The following is a 21,256-nucleotide window of genomic DNA, read 5'->3' on the forward strand; positions in this document are numbered from 1 at the left end:
AAAACCAGTATTCTGCAGTGAAGAGGCTGTGAAGTTTTCTAAATCCAACAACACTTGTTGATAGGAGAAAGTTTTATTTAAACCGACATGTTTTGGCACACAGGCCTTGAACTATTAACGCTGATAAAAGCTGAAATGCATCGGTTTAAATAAAACTTTGCATGTTCCAGGTTCAACACAAGTGAATGCTGTTAATTTTGCTTGTTTTTACAAAGTGAAGCGCGAGTCAAATTTTTTTTTTTGTGGTAATCAACAGCATGCCTTAGATACTGTCGAAGGAGTTGTACTTGTATTGAGCCTGTAACAGTGATTTTCCTAGTCCAAGCACTTTGTTTGGTAGTGAATTTGCCCCAGAGTAATTACTTAGAGGTTTATACGAGGTCTATAACTATTGCGATATCTACTCGGGTATGACACTGTCTTTCACTGCTGCACAGATTTATCAGCCTCACTCCGTCACACTTTAAAAGTCTTCCTCATTCATTCATCACATTCTTCACCTAATGCTGCTTGTAATCGCCTGTGACTGACGATGCACGTCTTCAACACTGCACAGAGCTTTTAACCAGGATTACAAGCACAGTCTTTTCACTTTGAGCCAAAGAAAGCATTGCACGAATGACAGAAACTTAAAAGTGTGCATCATGGAATCTCTGTTTGTGAAAAGTCACAGTTTAATTACAGTTTTGTACATCTATATAGACATCTTGACTGTGTGAGCTTTATCTCCAGTGGAAAATACAATGATATACACTGTCAGTGTTTTGCATATAGTATACTTACAGTTTAATGAGAGACTGAAGAGAGGAAAAGGCGTCAGGGTGGATGGTGTTGATCCGGTTCCAGCTAAGATCCCTGTAATGAAACGTTATTTACTCATACACCTGTCATTTCTCCTTTTCTCATAAACATAGAAATGCTTTTGCTCAGAACTTGACAGCCAACATGACAGTTTCTATCCTTATCAGATATCTGTCTTGCTCTCATATTCTTTTAACAATAATCCTTGTTTTGTATATAATTTTCTGGGTTTTGTTGTTAATTGTTCCGGCCGTTGTTAATTGGTTAACTTGTCTTGGCCTCTAGGTGGAAGTGTTGGTGAGCTTTACCAATTATTTATATGAATTCTTTATATAGAAATAATATATATTTAATAATAATATTTATATATTCTCAAAATATATATATAAGGAATATTTAAGATGCGTGAACTTCATGTTTTCTCTCTCAAATCAATCATGCAGTTTGAGTGCCTCTGAGCAAAAAGGCGGACAAATTAAGTATTTAATCTTTTTTTATCCATCATTATGTTTCAATTTGTAATGTAAAATGTGTATTAAAGGTACACTGTAACTTTTGGACCAGTAGTGGTTAAAAAAAAAAAACTGCATGTATTTTGTGGAGGAACATTGTTTTGGTTGTGCTTCGGCTCTGCATGACGGATGAATATGGTTATCTTACTAATCATAAAACAGTCACTACTCGGCTTAAGAGATAAAACCAGTTTAGATGGAAAGGATCTCAAGCTGACCAGCTGAAGACGTTACTGTAGCTTTACCCATTAATAGACACGGTACTTCCATGAAAATAAATTCCAGCACAGCGCTACAACAACTATAATGAAATGAGCCTTCACAATAGATAATGCTTTACAATGATCTCTGTTAGAGAGCTACATATGGCAATCTATCAGTTCAATAAAATACCTTACTTGCCTGTTGAGTAATAAAATCGCCATCTCCTTTTACAACATTTCAAATCCCTCAGTTCTCGCCTTCTCTGAAAAGTCAAACTAATGTTGATTCTTGTTTTATTACGATCTCTATCCATGTCAGGCTTTCTCGCTCGCTGTGACAAGTAACATCTGCCACTCACACACCAGAAACTTTACTCTATTTACGGATATGATGAGACACGCACGGGCGAGTGACGTATGTACGCAATTTCCCATGAAATCCATCCCATCAGTTCTAAAATATAAACACTTATAACAAGCTAACCAGTGAATCATGGTAAGACAAAAATATTGATGATGCATCGACTCAATATTTAAATTGTACACTATGTACAAAAAAATGTATAGTGTACCTTTAAATTAGAAAAATGCAAATCTGGTGCTTTTATATTGTACTGTAACTCTTGAGGCCATCAGAAGATATGTGTGTGTGTGTGTGTGTGTGTGTATGTACAGTACTCACAGTGAGCGCAGAGAGCTGAGTTGTTGGAATGTGTTCATCTCAATCTGTTTGATCAGATTGTGCTGCAGGCCTCTGCCGAGTCAAAACAAAAAATCTGGTATTATTGCATCACACACACACTACGCCAGACATCATACACAGCGACCAAGGACACATTTGAAAGCCTCCAAAATATGGACAATGATGGATTGCTACTGTAATGACGTTCATTTGTCATTTGTCAAATACTGTGTGGGTTATTTAGGGCTCTCAGAGTTATCTTAGATATATTGGCAATATTATTCTATTACACTAGAGAGAGAACTCACATCTCTTGAAGCGAGGCACAGTGGTAGAAACTCGGCAGCTCTTCTATGACATTGTGAGACAGCTCCCTGAAATCAAACAAATAGATTAGAAATGTCTTCACATGAGATTCTTTATCTCAAAAAGCATTTCTTGCCGTAGCTCACGAATAATGACAGAGGTTGACTGGTAACACTTCACTATAATTTCATAAAATTCTTAACATGTCAGTCGTTTAACATCAAATGAATACAAAAAATATAGAAATATTAAAGTTATAATTATTTTGATGTATTTTCCACTTCTATCCCAGTTTAAGCACTGGTGGGTCTGTGACTCTATAAAACATTCATCACGTAATCATTATTCATTTATTATTTGTGGCACAGAAATTACACACTTGAGCCTCAATGGCCAATTATCAAAGACCCATGAATGCAAGTCAGTTCTAATATAGTTTCTATTTGAATGTGAAATGACCAACTGTTTGTAAAATTACTACTTTTAAACTAAAAAGCAAAAAAAAAAAAAACAATAATGGTATGATTTAGCTTATTTAGTTTCAATTAAAATGATCTGAAATGACCATTACAATTGTCAATTTTTCCTACAAGTGCACCATCTCTCCCTTATACCGTTTCTGTCATTATGAAATGTACATGTACTGTCCATGTTTCTTAATGTAACATTATAATAAGTGCTCCAAGTTGCATGTCAGTATGAGTTTAGTTTTAAGACCATCTTTTAGTGTTCTTTCTTTTTACCCAATATAGAGTTTATGCAAGAAGAAACCTTGGAGAGAGAAAAAGCGAATATAGAGAGAATGGCATGTTAAGCAGCTAATTTCCCTAGAGGTCTAATTCATCATTTGAACAGTTACATAAAGTCTCGCTTTTCCTGCAGGGCTTTCTCTAACTCAAAGTGGTTGCTCCTAAACATGTTAAAAAGAGAGATTATATGCAAAGAAAAAAGATTCAAAAATAATTTAATAAATAACTTTCAAATTGTTTGCACAAGCTTGCGCAAATGATACAAAAATAAAAAGTAAAGTTGGCTAAAAATATCCACCTGCTGATGTTTTGAAGTTCATGTTAAAGGAGGCTTTTAGGAACTCCTTGACAGTTTGGTTACATCAAATCCCTCTGGGGGAATTTCAACTCCCTTTTGCCAGTTCGGATCTTTAGGAATCTTTTAGAGCTGAGCTTTTGAATGTGTTTGTGTGTTGCAGGTGCGTATTTGTGTTTGGAAACTCACAGCACTCTTAATTTAGGCAGCAGGTGGCAGAGATCGTGTGGCAGGCCGGTCAGTCCAGCTCGGGTCAACGTACTGAGAGAAAATCAAAGAGGAAAGTTTACACTGTGTGTGTGTGTGTGTGTGTGTGTGTGTGTGTGTGTGTGTGTGTGTGTGTGTGTGTGTGTGTGTGTGTGTGTGTGTGTGTGTGTGTGTGTGTGTGCGAGAACCAGGGGAGAGAAACAGTTAGTGAAAAAGAATGCACTGAAAAAGATGACTTAAAAATAAAGAAACTGAGATTTATTCAACAAGACAAAATATATAATTAATTTTACTTATATATATATATATATATATATATATATATATATATATATATATATATATATATATATATATATATTGTTTTCTGGAACCAAGACAAAGATCATTCAAATTGATTAATTATAATAAATTAAATATTAATCAGTCAGATTAATGTAATTTTAAGTTGACTGTGCTTAAATTTAAGGCAGCACCTTTTTTTGCTGTGTTGGGCTGGTCGGGTTCCTCAAACTAAGCGATATTTTGTGTAAAAATTGTAAACACTGTGGCACTATCACAATGTTGCTTAGTTTGAGGAACCCGACCAGCCCAACACAGCAACTTTGACTCAAACAATGGCGTAATATTGGGGTGCGACCAAAAAGCTGTTTGAAAACCCTTCCCCCTTAACTCTAATGAGTGGTTTAATGATCCGTGGCTTTTAGGATCAGTAACTATATACTTCATATTAACAGATGCTTCACCAGTAAACATTGAAGGGCTCGGTTCAGCAGGCCCTTGCCTAAGCATCGTTTTTACCCTCGTGCGAAACCTGCTGACATGCTGAGAGATCAGTAAAAGCATCTCTATTTTGTCAACGGTTATTCCATTGTCCTCGACGGTGGGAAGAACTTCTGGAAGTCTCTTAAGTGAAACCGATCCTGCGTGAAATGGGGACATTTGATCTCAGACTCACAGAACTTGCAGGCTGGTGGTTCCTTTCAAATCTGGAAACTCTCGGATCTCAGTGGCCCCGTTCAAAGAGCTAAAACGAGATTAGATAACTCATTAGTGAGGATCGCTCTGCTAATGAAGATGTCGTCCAGCAAAACCACAGGGATGTCTACTGTTACCGTACACACTTAGCTCTCCATCATCCAGAGGGATATATTATTCCACTTGATTCCATCATTTTGATTACACTTGCAACGTTTCCCAAAATCAACAATGGAAGACGGTAGACTTTGTATCAAAATAATGAATGCTGAATAGACACTCACAGCATTCTTATGCATTATCTGTGCAATTGGAGAGAGGTAAATTACTTTTTTACTGGTTTTATGAAAAGCTAAATCTCATATTCTGGCATTTATGAGGTTATAATTGAAACGTGCTGTTTTTTGGAGACAAATTACTAGTTTAATGTTTACTCATGAGAGAGGTGATGGCAAGAGGTGAGCAAGATTACAGTATTCATCAAAATGAAAGCGATTATGAAATGGAAATTATACACATCTGCCAACTGGTACTTTAGAGGTGCATTATCGGAAGCCAAACGGTTCTGTTTAATCATGTGTATGTGATCATTTCACACATAGACGTGTACTTACAGTGTGTGTAGCTTTGGCAAGAACTGAAATGCTGATCTTCCAACAAACTGAATGGGATTCTCGTAGAAATGACTGAACAGAGAAGAAAAAGACATTCGTTTTTGTTAAAAATTGAATGGATCATTCTAAACGGGTGCCTTTTCCATTTTGACAAGGATATATTTAAATCATTTCAGGAAAGAATGTCTTTAAGCATTAATAAAGTACAGAGTGCCATATCCAGCTAAATTAATAAAGCTTAACATATGCTGAGATATAACATAACTATTTTTTATTGTATATTGTAACAGAGTTGACAATTAATTTAGCCATTAGCACAGTGGTTTTTTTAAGGATTAAAAAATAATTTAATGTTGACATTTTCATCAACTTTAACAATTTTTTTTATTGTTCTTGGTAACAGGGTTGAGATGTAAAAAATTGGTAACATGATTGATATGTTAAAAAAGTAGTTACAGAGTTGAGATGTAAAAGTAATTGGTAACAGGGCTGAGATGTAAAAAAAAAGTGGTAACAGAGTTAAGATGTAAAAAGAAGTAGTAACAGAGTTGATATGTAAAAAAAAAATGGTAACAGGGCTGTTGTGTGCGGGCCTCAAACCCGGTAACATGGAGGCTAAAGACCGCAGTCTCTAACGTCAGTCGCTAGAGCGCCTCTTGAGATCAGGGGAGTGAGGTTTTAACTCGCACAACTCTTACTAGCTGGCCTCCTTTACATATAGACAAAATAAAGATAATGTTGCTTTTATTTTATCTCTGTCCATTTTTATCTTTTTATGCCAACCCTGTTAACATCATAACTATTGCTTATTATAAAATAGAGTACTATTCAACAGATAAAATTACATCCTTTGACATTTTTTACAATAAGGTTTCATTTGTTAGCATTAGTTAATGTATTAACTAATATGAACTAACAATGAACAATACATTTTATACAATATTTATTCATCTTTGTTAATGTTAGTTAATAGAAATCCAGCTGTACATTGATTGTTCATGTCAGTTCACAGTGCATTAACTAATGTTAACAAATACAAAATTTGATTTTAATAATGTATTAGTAATTGTTGAAATTAACATAAACTAAGATTAATAAATGCTGCAGAAGTATTTTTAATTCTTGGTTCAAGGTCAATGTTAACTGATGAGACCTTAGTTTTTTCAATGAAAATCTATATTTGCTTATAGGAGAAAGCAATTCAATTAATTTAAAAATAAAGGTACTGAGTTATTCCCACATCGACACATATTTAAACATGTTAAAAAGGGATACAAAAGGCACCCGTTTTGTAAAACGACCCAAATATTTGTCATATATTTCCTGCTCCGTTGGCTGAGATAAACAAACTTCTATAACATGTTCTGTCTGTTACACGTGTTTAGTCAAAAGAAAAAGGCTTTACTGTCGTTTCTGAGACGAGATACTCACATGGTCTGCAGAAGTGGGTTCCCCACAAACGCTCTCTCGGGAATGGCCTTAATGTTGTTGTTGTGGAATCCCCTGCGAGACGCATGGAGAGTGAGAATATGACCATCTGCACACTTAAACACAGTCTACTATAGGATGAGGAAATCCAGCGATCAAGACCCGCTTTAGGAGTGCTTTTGCTAACTGCATCTGTTCCGTATAGGCTATAAATTGTAGCGCTGACGTGCTATTCGGAGTGGCCACACATTCAACCACTGCAACAGCTTATAATTCATCATCATCTGCCGTCACTATGAAATAACATGCTAAAGTTAATTTATGGCACACATGTTGCCAGCAAATTGTAATCCGAAAATTCTAAACAGTCTAAAATAATTACACGTGTTAAATAAACAAGGTTAAAAGGTCTTTTTTGGGTGCCGAAATTTCATTCATCACCTTGGACAATCGAGTCCAATTGCATTTTATCTTTTTATAAAGTGCAGAACTCTCCCATAAGCACATGTGTAAACCATTTGGTTGCGTCAATTCAAATCTGCCCATGTAAACATCCTTTGTATCTTACAGAAACACCTGTTGGGAGGCAGTCCCGCAGGCAAAAAACACTTTAGGATACTTGAGAAGGAAGGACTTAAGCGCTCATCTCTAAGCATCTGCTTTTTTGCAGGAAACTTGTGCTTGAGAACCACATTCTAGGGACTAACCGGGATTTACAAGGAGCACGAGGCCAGGCCAAGCGGTCCACTTTAAAGGAAGGACGCTGACACATGTATGCTGGGTAAGTTAGTCTCGGTTACTTACAGTTCCTGAAGCTTGGCCAGTGTGCGAATGGCCACGGGGAACTCTTGAAGTTCATTGAAGTTCAATTCCCTAGAGAAAGGAGAACAAACATAAGAGCAGAAGAACTCTGAGGAACACAAGTTAAGAGAAAAGAATGTATGTGTTAAAATGCAAAGCTACGTCCTTTTTATAAAGTTGTGCCTTGCATAAGACCACCTTTGGAACAACAATTAGCTAGATCGTCACATATTAGCCCAACTGTTTTGACGTTTTTATTTGATCTTTCATCCTACGTGTCTGTAGCATAAGCAAACACTTAAGAACTGTGGTTCCAATCAGTCAAAATCTTTCCCTGTGACCTTGCGGGTTTTCCGTGTTGCTCGTCCTTGGAGACCTAGACAGCTGTTCTAAGCTAATCTGACATGACGTGACCTCTCCTCTGCATACATTATTTTTGTTGTGAGCGTTTCATTAGCCTTCTAGGAAACCTGCGTCAAAAAGCGCGCTTGAACCAAAACACGGGCGGTTGCTAAGGGCGAGCGGCCTTACACGCAGGTGCAAGAACAATGTGTTTATGGCCACAGTTTGCATGTTGTTTTCCTTGGATCTCAGCGCTCCTTTTCATCTCTGATTCTTTCAGTTTTTCAGAGAATAATTATTGGGAAAATCCTATAATTGAACAGGAGCTTTTTTTCCCTCCACAAACCTTTTGCCCTGTAAAGGCGACTGGGCGGCATTAATAGGTGCCTTTTGGCCCTGTATCCCCTCGTGAAGGTCCAGGTCTTAGTCATATCGTCCGCTCCCCGCAGTTACAATACCTAATTCTGAATGTGTCTCTTCATACCCATAATTATATGTCTTATCCCTTAGTGTTAAGTGTACGCTTTCAAAACAGTCCAAATGTTTATATATTTTAGTCTTTTTTTTTTCTTTAAGGGGAAAAACGTTTCTGGCTGGTGGCCAGTGCGTTTGAAGTGAGCTTGGTGAATAGGGGTGGACCCGCGTTGGACGCCATCCAGAAAGGGCGAAACACTTGCTTAATTCCAGTGTGCGTGGGTGTACATGTGTTTGTCTATATGTGCGTGAGTGTGTCTGTGTTGCAAAACAGTCTTAAAAGCAAACTGACCTTGGCCTATTTGAGGTGAATATATATATATAAGGAAATTCTTGATACATGACAAATTATCATTAGCCATTAGCGTCACCAATGAAATTGCAAAAATAATACATTTTCAAATACGGTCTGACCCACAGTTAGTCCCGCCCCAAACTCATGGCATTGGTTGAAACAATGTTGGCGGGCTGGTCAGGATGCTGCAGAACCTGATTTCACCAAGTGCAACATGTTCCTGGATCAACATCTTTGTTGATCCTGGAACAACATTCCAATCAAGCAATCAGATTTGAGGGACAAGTTTACAGTTTATGTCAAGTTTTGGCTTACAACCAGGGTTAGGTGCTTCTACATCAATGTTATTTACCATAATTTCCCTCTAAATCTTTTGGGTAGGGGTAGGAATATGGTCAGGACTAAATTTATGAACAGGAATGTTGTTCCAGAATCAACTAAAGCCTAGTTCACACTACATGATTTTAAAACGTCGGGCTGAACTGTGCGGTTCACACTACATGACTTGCTCTCTGTGAAATCAGCAGTGTTCAAGTTGTTGAGCTAGTTCACACCACACGACACAACGTGATTGATCCGCAACAGGAGGTAACGCACTACACGAGTTGACAACAACTCTGTCACCCAACGATTCAATCTTGTCTACAAACCACGTTTTGTCACAAAAAATCACGCGATAAAACGAACCGAAAATGACGCGAAACAGCACGCGCGCCAATACCCAGCGAAGAAGACGAAGAAGAACACAACACGCGAACATGCCTTGCTCTGATTGGCTGTAGCTCATGACATCACGTGAGGTTGAGTCGTGCGATAGCTCTGGATATCTAGCATGCTAGATATTTTTCTGGGCTCGGCGAGGCGTCTGCGAGCGTCTTTGAAGCGTTGTTGGCTCTTTCATACTAACAGATTGGCGAGCGTTCATCGGCCGCGTTCATCGGCCGTTCATTTTGCACGCGATAACAACCTGACCTGTCGGCGAGCTCAACGATTTGCAAATCGGGGTTAAATCGGGCTTAAAATCATGTAGTGTGAACTAGGCTTAAATTGAACAAATTGACCCAGGAACGCATCTAACTCTGTAAAATCAGGACGTGCCAGGAAACTAAAAACAAACAGGAATGTTTTAGTAGTACCACAGTACCACTGGCTTTCAGGGGCATCGATCTATGAATGGCTTACTTGTAGATGACAAAATAACAAACTAAACAAGAGAATCAAAAGGATTGCATAACCAGTGCATGAGCAAATTAGATTTATATGAATGTGAATCTTTTGTATTCATTAGTTCTCTCACTTCTAGTGAGTCATGAAAGGGTTTAAGTAATTTTCTTCAAACTTTGCATGAAAATTCACTCGCATTTCCGGCCTATAAAATGGGCTGCATATGGAGAGACTGGGAACACAGTGCTGTGGGCGAGCCGTGCCGCGTGGCTCTGCCATGTCTACATCCTGGTTTTGTTTAGAACATCCGTCAGTCTTGTTTGGAGACATTACTTTGATATGGCAGAGAAGAGGAATGCCTTTCATTTCCTGGGAAGACCTCATTGTTTAGAACGGGAGCTGTCAGTTACCTTGATTTACAATTCGTCAAACCACGCAGAAGTCTGTTTGAAAGCTAAATCATCAGGCATCATAACAAAACAACACGGCGGTGGCCACTAAGTCTGATGATTATGAATGCATTTTCAGAGATAATTATAGTGATGGGGATTACAGCAGCATCAATAAAAAGATGCACATTATCCCACAAAAAGACGTCTGAGACCCTTTAAAGAAAGCTAATATGTTTCCTTCCATTGTTTCAGGAAGCTCAGCACTTTCCAAACACACATGTGCAACTGAACGGAGACAGCTGGCATGATTTCTTACAGTGTGTCATGTTACATATAAGAATATTTGCCTCAGGAAGATTAGTTTCTTGCTTAGCCATCATTGTAGAGATGATTACAATGTTACATATTACGGTTTCTGGGACTTTTTATTTGTTTACTACTATGCCATTTTAATTGCAGTGCATACAAGTTTTAAAACTTGTAACTTTATCCACTACAGACACATTCCAAACTGTTTATATATATATATATATATATATATATACTGTATATATATATATATATATATATATACACTGTATATGGAAATCCACTGTATCTATCCTGATTGAGAAACACTGCCCTAGTATCATAACTGATTCTCCTATCACCCTGGCCTTTAATAATAATAACATTTTTATCATTTTTGTCATTTCCAAGTGCTTAAGTCTATTGCAATAAATATTTTCTCCTTAAAATCAAATCTCCTTCCAAACGGCAAATTTGTCAAGCTGCAGAATTTTCACGGGAGAGTTTCAGCACACAGTTCCTCTGTGATTGCTCTCAAATGAAGTGTTCAGTTCAGTGTGTGCAATTCTCAAGGCTGAAATCTTCTTGTAAAGAGGAAAACGTCATCTTTAGCACTTCAGCAGGCTGTTAAAAAGCAGGTGTGAACCTCTCGGTATCCTGGAGACCACCATGACTTTAGCATATGTGTAATCCTTTAAAGCCAAACTTTCATAGCATGGTCTATGTAATGTCTTTCATACATTACATTACAAATATGTGTTGGCTTTGGTTCATAGGCCCCTTTCAACATTTCTCATGAATTTTAAAAGCATTTCTCATGTATTTATTGGGCCTATTTAACATGTGATTTCAATCTATCATGTTTGGTAATGTATAATAAGTTATATAGCATGATGAATCTGGCAGAGAATGTGTGCTATTGTCCAGGTGTGTTTATGAAAATTGTAGCCAGTAGCCTTAAAATGAATGTTTATTAATTTATTCATTCTTATATATTTGTATGAATTTTATTATGACTGTCAATTAAAACTTGATCCAGTGTAACATAATTGCAACCACCTCAAACATGGGTCATGCTGTTGACATTGCCTGAATAGTCCAATATAACTGCACGGGTGTAGTGATAGAACACATAAAAATCCACATTATGAAAGAAATTATTTCCCATGACATTTCCCACTCAATTCAATTACCTTATTTACTGTATTGCTGAATATATGAAGATAAAAGGAAAAGGGAAGCACACAATAAAGCATAAAAAAAAAATGTCGCCTGTAATACCAGCATAGGCCACTAGCCACATTAGCCTTGTAACCACAAAGGGCCCCCTAAAAATCATTGTATAGTTTGCTCACTGCTTAAACGTGTGAGTACTTTCGTATGGAGCAGTAAAGACATCATCCAACACTGAAGTCATTGTCAGGGAATCATTGCTGCTAAATTGAAAGTCTGCCATAAATTCTTAGATTTTAATAAGAGGTACGAGTGTTTCTTAAAAACAAGGTACTGCAATTAACATGTTCATATCTCAACAGCACAAGTATTGTGTAAAGAATGGTGTGTTTATAGTTCATACAAAGCTGAACCACTGAACATTCAGTAAGTAGAGTCAGGTTAGTTTGCTAGTAATTTTGATTTATATTTATAGCCACATAATAATAACACGAAGATGCCAAAATCAAATAACAGATCAGGGTCTGTTTGCATTAAAAACAGGAAATTCTTTCATGTTTTTAATCTTTCCTGAAGGGACAATCTTACTTACAGAGTCTCGAGGCTGTGCAGTCCCTCAAAGCAGTTCTGTCCGAGCGTCCGGATCATGTTGTTATGAAGATGCCTAAACATGAAAACATTCATTAGCGTTATGGTAAACATCAAAACAAACCTCAGGAATGACACCTGTTAGGCTGTGCACATTGCTTCAAATAAATGTGAACGTGGCGGATGATATATAAACTTAAACCACACTATCATTTCACTGCTTTGCAATTGAAAGAGTTTAGGATTATTGCGGTGTCCTATCAAACCAAGGCATGTGTTCAAACTTCCTCTGATTTCCTGGTTTCCATCCCTCACACCGATACATGCACAATGGTTAGTGTAATTTACTCAGAATCAAGGGCATTTCTAAGCCATGTTAACATTTAACAATTTTCTCTGATTGTACAGATTGGATATGTTGGGGTAAGATACTAAGCATGCTGATCCAGGAATACATCAAACTAGTTATTTTTTCTAACTAATATTTTGTGTGGAAGTAGATACGTACAGGACAACCAGGTTGGAGAGGTTCCTGAAGGCATAGTCAGGGATGTGGGTGATGCGGTTTAGGGCAAGGGTCATAGCCTGGAGTGAAGAGAGGTCATTGAGGGCGCTTATTGGGATCTCTGTCAGGGCATTGTCATCAAGCCACAAGTGCCTCAGTGACCGCATACCCAAGAGGGTCCTTGCTGGCACCTCCATAATCAGGTTGGCATCCAGACGCCTGTTTTTATTTGAATGAACACAAGCAGATGTTTATTCCTGTACAGAGGTTATGGAGGGTGCAGAAATGATAATGCAGTCAGTCATTTTTAACAGTCACTAATTGGTTAAACTTTCACCTAAAAAATAGGCATTTATTTCATGACAAATCAACAGCAGACATTAGTTAATATGAGCAATTACTATTGGCAAGAATTAAGAGATGAAAGCCATTAGGCTTTACGGGACTGGTGTTAAATGCCTTTCCCTCCAGATGAATCACTGAAGGAAGTTTCTGAACCTGTGTAAGCAAGACACTATACGCAACCCACCTTCCATTAAAATATACTTAGGGCCAGATTTACTAAACATGGCAAATTAGCACTGGAGCGCAATTCCAAAAAAGCGCGATGGGAGTGGAAAGTTCTGCGCGTGATCTACTGACGACACACAAATGAAAGAACATAGACGCAGTCAGATCATTTCCATAATGACCAACGCAATCTACCAAGAGCAGCGCAAATTAGCATCTGGTTTAAGACATGCTTTTTTTTGGTGGTAAATAATGGCGCAAATACCAGTAAATTGACAAGTGAAAACCTTTTAAATCACCGTGATTCTTCTAAATACTCTCCTCCCATAAATTTTGTGTCCGAAAGGGTAACTCCAGCAAAATCTTATGCAATAAGGTCAGCTGCAATGTAACACTGGCCACGCCTTTTCAGCGCTAAATTTTCACTGCGTGCCTTTAGTAAATCCTGAGAGTAAATTTTTAACGCCAAAAAGAGGGTTTGCGCTGGTGCAAGCTGCTAGTAAATCTGGCCCATAGTAGGGTAATTCACTAACTGTAGACTTTTTTGATAATGAGGCCTGACCTGGCCTGACCTCAGCGGTAACACTCCTTGTCCGTGCAGTGTCCTGTCATGGAATCTACCTCTTTCATTTCATTCATTAAACTGCCAAGCCTTGCAGAGGTATATCAAAACAGATGAACAAAGGAGCCATAATTGTGGCTAAATATAAAGAGATACCATGCTGTGGTCTGCGGTCACAACATTTCTGCTTTGACAATATCATTATTAAAGGATAATTTTGTTGCCTTTTTGTTTCGATCTTTTGTTATTCTGGTGTAAGAATTGGCACCACTACCTAAGCACTTTAGTCTCCCCCCCTTCCCCCCTTTAGTAACTCCAGCATGGACTTGTTTAATGAGAGTTTTGGCACGATTGCTGCTCTAAACGTTTGATAAAGAAGCATCGGGAGCCCACAGGTGGAGTGCTTTGCTTTGTGGATTGTCACATTTTTTTAATTGAAAGCTTTTGAAGAAATGAAGGGTGCTAAATCACAGCAAGTGTGTTTCAGAGGATACAAAGAAAAGTTGTGCAATCACAAACCAGGCGTACAAGGGCTGCCGAGGCAACGATTCCACTCTCGATCCAACCACATGAAGGCATTTTGTAAATTGGCCATTCCTCTTTCATTTCACTTGCGCTCATATGGTGTAATAAAGCACCGCTTGGTAATTTGATGGCTTTGTGGCATGGTGAGCTGATTTGGTTAAAGCCACCAAGCAATTGTTCCTCCATACTGACTGGAAGGCTTTAAGTCACTATTGAATTAACAGTTTTTCTCTCTGATTTTTGGAAATAAAACAAAGAAACTGCGCTAAAGACAAAAGCTGTGAAAAAAAATCAGAGGTTGCTGGAGATAATTGAAAGTGCAGACGTTTGGATTCTTTCACAATTTGAAGAACCCCCCATTTCTTTGCAAGGCTGTTGTTCACAAACCTTGACATCTCCACAACCAAGATGAATGTCCTCCCTGTGTCTACAACTTAAGTCTTTGATCTAATAAATGTTGCCCCCTGGATTCATTGGATGGGGTTGGTGGAGGGGTGGCGGGGGGAGGGGGGTGTTGAACCTCAGCGATCAGCGAATCGTGATGTATGATAGCAGCAGAGCACGTGGAGTTAGCCGCAAGCACTTCCTCTGCATTTTTTCCCCATGACCTTTCACACACATTCATTTGCACTGGCCTCTCCTCACCTCCCCTCTGGCCTCTTCAACCCTCGAGTCCTTCACCTCAAGGTAATGCACGATGAGCATCAATAGTAGAGGAACTTGATCTCAAAGTACAATGCTATTTGGCTTGAAGAACTCCCCATATTCTCAGACTACGTTCTCCAAGCTGTGCAAACCTGCTAGGTAGCAGTGATTCAAACTAAACACCAATATCTTGCTGATGACATCTCAATCATCTGGCTTGATAGGTTTAAGACTTGAAATAATAAATGTAAACATTGCTTTAGTCATCTATTGTGTGTGGAATCTCATTGGTAACCAACGTGTGATCAAGAGGTGTTGTATTGCCTCTGATTTAAGAAAGGTAAGTTTTATTGTTGCTCAGCTTTGACTGCACCTTTATCAGATCTTTCTTTCATAGACTAAATCCTGGAAGGATGGTCTTGACAGAGCATCAAAGGATGCTCTGTGCTGAGTGTAGCAAGCATAGACTCTAGTAAAGAAACAAAGATGAGTTTCATCACCAATCCTCTCTCCTGCCCCAACTCATCTTCCCTCTGTCTACATCGGGCGCCAGTGGACTTCAAACCTTATAGCCCCCCCAGTGGTTAACCGATCCCCATCTTATCATTACCCTAAATTACATGTTTGTTGAGAACTAAATGCCTTTCTACTCTTGTGGGAACTCAGGATAGAGCACCTAGCTGAATCACTGCATATTCTTTGTTATGGGGGATTGAAAGTGAGCGTAAGTTGGCTGGACGAATGCCAGAGCTCTGTCTCACTACAGGGAGGGCCTGGACACAGTCTATGCACGTCTGGAGCCTCTTCTGGAACCAGGCACGTCTTCCATGCGGAAAAAAAACTCTGTTGGTGGCAAAGGAATTAAATTTGTACGCCATGACTCTAATGAAAACATCCTTGCAAAGGTAGAAGGAAATGAGCGCATGGATATTTACATGGAATTATTCATTTGGAAAAAGTGGGTGTGCGGCTCTGCACCGGGATGCTGACTGGCATCGGGAAACTGGAATAATTGAAAGGAGTCGTGAGGTGGATGTGAGTCGAGCAGATGGACAAGGCCAGACAAAATCCCAGACAATATTTAGATTCTGACCTTTTCATGGGGAACCAGTTAGGAATAGGGGGCGTGATTCCGATTAGGAGGAAAACTTAAGGGAAGAGGAGCTGATGGAAAATTGGGCTCTTCACAGCTCATTGAATCTCCCAGCGCTCGCTCAGGAGCCAGTGTGCAGTGTCTGGCGGTTTCCTCATGGGTTCCAGATGCGCCAACAGGCCCTGTAAAGGTCCCTCTTTTTCACCGTTCTGATATTAAATGTGACATAGTCACGTTTCTTCTTCCTCAAAAACACTGAACTCTGGAATATCATATTTGTCTCTGTTGCGAATTAGCATTAAGGTAATAGCTCTTATAGAGAAAGTATAAACCAGATACACTAAATTCATTTTTAAATTGTATTAATTTAAAATCCAGAAATATACAGACCACACAATAACTACTATGACTTTTGTTACTCTTTCTCTGTTCATTATTTGTTCTTCCTTTGCGAACAACTGCATGGCATTGTCTGCAAATGAAAATCCAAAATAGAAGGATTTCTATTACCAAAAATCGATGCGTCTCACTATTACACAGCCAAAGAACACCTGTTTTACCACTTCCATGTGTGTCCTAAATTGCAAACTTGATCCTCCCTGGTGGGGAGTTCTTTAATGAAGGGCCTAATGGTCCTAATAGGCATATAAATAACTGGGCTTTCCTGCATCAACTCTATTATTAGAGATAAATGCCAAGAGTTACCTCATGGCTAGATTGCAGTGTAGACTAAATAACCTTACTGCTAGAGACTTTATCTGATAGAGGGGTGCTAAATGATTCATTTTGTTACTCGTGCTGTGCTTATGATGTAATATTTGATACATAATTATTCATCATGTTTTCTGGACGAACAACTCCACTTCCACTTAGACTTCTTTTGTTCTATGACGGGGAGCATCTTCTAAGCAGAATAACATTTCACATGAGACCAATCTTTGAATCAACTGAATCTGTTTTATTACAGCTGTTAAGCATGTAGCTGTGGTCACAACCAGGAGGTCTACACTTGGCATGTGGACCTATCCAATGTTGCTTTAATATACAACATTGTTCCATGTAAATCTCTTACAGCCCAAGTTTGCTTTTGATCACTTGAAGTATGTGGTACTTACAGAGACAGCAAATTGGGTAATTCCCATGGGTCTTCACTGGGCAATCTCTCTAACTGGTTATTCTGCAACATCCTGCAAAGATACCATAAAAGAAAATTAGACAGGTAATTCCATCTGCTATATATTAAATCATATTTTAAAACACTAAATGTGATATTAATACATTCAAGAATGAAATCTAGTATTATCTAAGTGGCCTTCTATTTGTATTAAGGAAATATATATATTAAAAAAAGTCACCACTAGTTCCAAATATGTAATTTGCTGCGTGGCGTATTTTAAATGTTAACGCTTGTCAAAAAACAGACTCTAGAGACATTTTGGAATTGAGAATGACAGTGTGGCTCCTGGGCACAAGAGTTTTCCAGCTTACTGCTGATGAGGTTACCTGTCACTCACATCAATCAGTCAAGAGATATGATTTCAGGTACTGTGTGGTGCACTTTTCAGTGGACAAAACCAGAACATGGGAGGGGCAGAGAGACTGAACAAGACGAAACAGAACGAGGGGGAGAAACTGCTTGGGTGGGCCACTGAGGTCATGCTCACAGGACTCGAATCGAATAAAAGAACGAAAGAAACAGGAAGTGGTAGAACAATGACACCAAGCTCTTTGAACAAAGCAAATTATTCCATAGTGAGAGCATGAGGCCACAGACGTTGAGCTTTAATTACAAGGCAGACAGTTTTATCATGTCCAATCAAATGAAACTCCTGACATTTGACCACACAGCCAGTGTTTGGAGGAATAAATACTCCTTTGTGGGCAGGATGTCCTTATCAAGGAAATCATGGTGCCACCATAGCCATTGTGAATCTAGACTTAAAATGTCCAGCAGTCTTGATATGACATTGTGAACAAGCCTCTATTATTTAGTCATTCAAATGCCACAAAGTGTATATTCATCCCCCCTGCACTTTCAGTTTTGTGTGGCATTGTCATATTTTCACCAATTGTTCGTGATGTGACATTCTTGCCATGTTTTTCTTGAAGTTTTGGTTAAAATGTTTTTAAATTTACATGTGATTCTGACTAGTTTATTGAAAGCTGAACATTAGTTCAAAAACATCCGGTCAGGTACTCGTGCCTCAGACAAGTTTGGTTGTTGAATAGGATAGTACGAAGCACAATAGAGCACAGAAAGCAAACAGAGAAAAATTTGTAACTATTGTAATACCCAACCCAATCCCTTTTTGTCTACACTGACCACAGAAATAAGATACCTGACAATGACAGACATTACCTTGTTGTTTTCTTCGAAAATGGGGGAAAGGGCATTAAAATATAAAACTTAAGTAATGTTCTCATACTAAATGGACTAAAATGTAACTCTAGTAATGGTTAAAGAAAACATTTTTTAATAAGGTACAATTACTGAAAAGGTATTGGCACACAAAGTTTTCATTCCACTTTATGGGGTAATGAAAGAATTTGATGTGGCAGGGCAATTTTCTTGAGATATGCAATCTATAAAGTAGAAAAATGTGTTGAATTGTTGAATGACAATACAGGGCAAATTTACTAAAGCTTCCAGGACAGCACGGAAAGGTGCATGGAATCCTGTGTGGAAATTTTGAGATGTATGTTGGCGTGAATGTGTTTCATGCCTGGCCTTTGTCTGTCCTTTTCTATTCCATCAACTGGTTTTAATTCAGTCAATAAAATTACAATCTGTCAATAGAACATCAACAAACACCCAGGCATGAGGAACAGCTAACTGACCATTCACCACAGAGCAAAACCTGAATCATCACCTGTCAGCGGTTCTGTTTCTAATTTTGCAGTGAATGACACTGCTGCAAGTCCTTTTCAGAATGAATCACCCTGAATGTTATTTTCCATAGAAGCATTAACTGAAACAAAAACGCTCTCACTCTTTCTGTCTTTCGTTACTCACAGGACTTTGAGGTTGTAGAGTCCTTGGAGCACGGGGCCAGGGATGTGTCTCAGGTGGTTGCCCGAGAGTCTCCTGTGGAAGGACAAAAGAAGTGCTTTGGTTCATTTGCAGTCCAACACATTGATGACTTTAACAGAGAGATGAGAATCTGGTGAATTCATAAAGGCGAGGGTGCATGTGTGTGCGTTCAGGAGCACACGGTGAAAACAAAAGTGAGAGATCTCCTTGGACACACGAACCACAGCAGCTGTGGTTCAGATCTCTCTGGCCGCTGGTCTTTACCGGTCACGTACTGAAATCTCTCTTTTGTATGGTCTCTAAAATACGTCAACGACTTTTGAAAGGAGCCAAGATATGAATGCGCTCTGAGCTCCTTTTGCCTCTTGTGGCAACAAACACATCATAGTACGGCTGAATTTATATACAATGGCCAAAGACAAAATGGATAGAATTGCTATTGAGGTGGAAAATCCACTCTACGGTACGTTGTTAGACCTTGTTATTGTTTGAGGGTCTCACACTACAGTCAGGGTACAAATTATGGAAGTTTGGTGTAAACCAAAACACACAAAACAGTGTTTTTTCAAACAAGAATATAATGTAAACAGAGCTCATAAGGTCACATGATGCCAAACAGACAATCTTAACCCTTTTATGCATGAAAGGTGACAACCTTAGTCAGGATTTGTATTTAATGCTCTTAGGGCAAGAAAAACAAGATTTGAACTATTGTTTTTTACACATTTTTCAAAGAGATTTTCAGATGGCCACTTGAGTTTTTGTTGTTAACTGAAGAGATACAGTATTAAACATAATACAGTGTGTGTATTTAACAAACCAATGAATATAATGATTTAAAACTATAAAATATATACAAAAAAATATTACTCCTTCAATTATTGCAAATGCAATTGAGTTTTATCCCGGTCATAACTTCATACAAGCTGGATGTCACTTGTCTTTGATATCAGAACATAACGAACAGAAAAGGACGTGATTCCATAAAAGATCTGGTGAAGGTACAACTCTGTGGAAACCCAAATAAAAAAATGCTCATGTTCCCTCCAGTCTAGATTATGTTGATTTACCCTTAATAGCAGATAATTCTAATTATGTTCAAAAATGGACACATTTGTAGCTCTCGTCTCTGAGAAAACCTCAGACTCTATTGATGTTTTCAGACTGTGGAAAAACTAATGATCAGGTGTCTTCAATCTCATCTGAAATGAGCAGTGTTGGGGGTAACGGATTGCAAGTAACATGCTTGATGTAATCAGATTACTTTTTGATGCAATGAGTAAAGTAACACATTACAAGTAACATGTAACCTAATCAGATTACTTTTTGATGTAACTGAAAATTACATTCTAATAACATAAATACATTAATTTACAGCCAAAAAAGTCATTGCAGATGAAGTATTTTCAAGAACAACAGTCACGGTAATAGTATGAATTGTTGCTGAAATATAGTTAGAGATGCATGATGTCCAATTTAGTGGACAGATGATTAATCAGAATTTCCTCCCAATCTAAAATCAATACTTGGAAAATGTAACAAGGATATGAATTCTTAGATGTTACACAATTTTTACCTACAAGAGTCTCCTAGAATAGAAGGAATGGATGGATATTCCGGAGCAACTTGGCAATTCTGACTGGCCATCAACTATCTTTGTTTGAAGAAATAAATCCACATACAATGGCTTGCCACTTGGTGGCAGTGTATAGGATGATGCACTAGTGTCAACTGTAGAGGTTGATGTGCAACTATGCCATCAAAACTCGTCCATTTGCAAAAAAATGCTTTTTGAATAGCTGTCTACTAGTGACCTCTATGTGTAAAAGTGTTAAATAGTCAAGTCAAGTCAAGTCATCTTCATTTATATAGCGCTTTTAACAATGGAGATTGTTTCAAAGCAGCTTTACAGAGATAAACATACAATTTACGGTAACAGAGATTGTTTTGGCTTTATAGCGATTTTGAATAATGTTATTTCCAGCTAAAGTTGGTTTTGATTGATTCACTTCCAGCAAAATTATCATTTGTTAGATTTGAAACACCTTAAAGGTGCAGCTTGGACACATCTTCAGTGAAGGACCCAGGGTCAC

At 38.2% G+C, this 21,256-nt stretch overlaps 1 protein-coding gene across 1 annotated transcript in view; it reads right to left on the minus strand.

The window, feature by feature from the left end:
* The window catches only part of LOC130072932 (leucine-rich repeat-containing G-protein coupled receptor 6), a 101,130-nt gene that overhangs the window by 15,486 nt on the left and 64,388 nt on the right, over positions 1–21,256 (minus strand). The window contains exons 3-14 of the mRNA XM_056238255.1: positions 19,146–19,217; positions 17,248–17,319; positions 12,801–13,016; positions 12,297–12,368; positions 7,580–7,648; positions 6,779–6,850; positions 5,348–5,419; positions 4,714–4,782; positions 3,738–3,809; positions 2,507–2,572; positions 2,199–2,270; positions 784–855 (exon numbers count right to left, since the gene is read on the minus strand). Coding sequence (XP_056094230.1) covers positions 784–855; positions 2,199–2,270; positions 2,507–2,572; positions 3,738–3,809; positions 4,714–4,782; positions 5,348–5,419; positions 6,779–6,850; positions 7,580–7,648; positions 12,297–12,368; positions 12,801–13,016; positions 17,248–17,319; positions 19,146–19,217 — 996 coding nt within the window. The remainder of the gene's footprint in view (positions 1–783; positions 856–2,198; positions 2,271–2,506; positions 2,573–3,737; positions 3,810–4,713; positions 4,783–5,347; positions 5,420–6,778; positions 6,851–7,579; positions 7,649–12,296; positions 12,369–12,800; positions 13,017–17,247; positions 17,320–19,145; positions 19,218–21,256) is intronic.

This window comes from Rhinichthys klamathensis, unplaced genomic scaffold, assembly GCF_029890125.1.
Source record: "Rhinichthys klamathensis goyatoka isolate OS25496 unplaced genomic scaffold, OSU_Roscu_1.1 h1tg000513l_1, whole genome shotgun sequence".
Taxonomy (NCBI): Eukaryota; Metazoa; Chordata; class Actinopteri; order Cypriniformes; family Leuciscidae; genus Rhinichthys; species Rhinichthys klamathensis.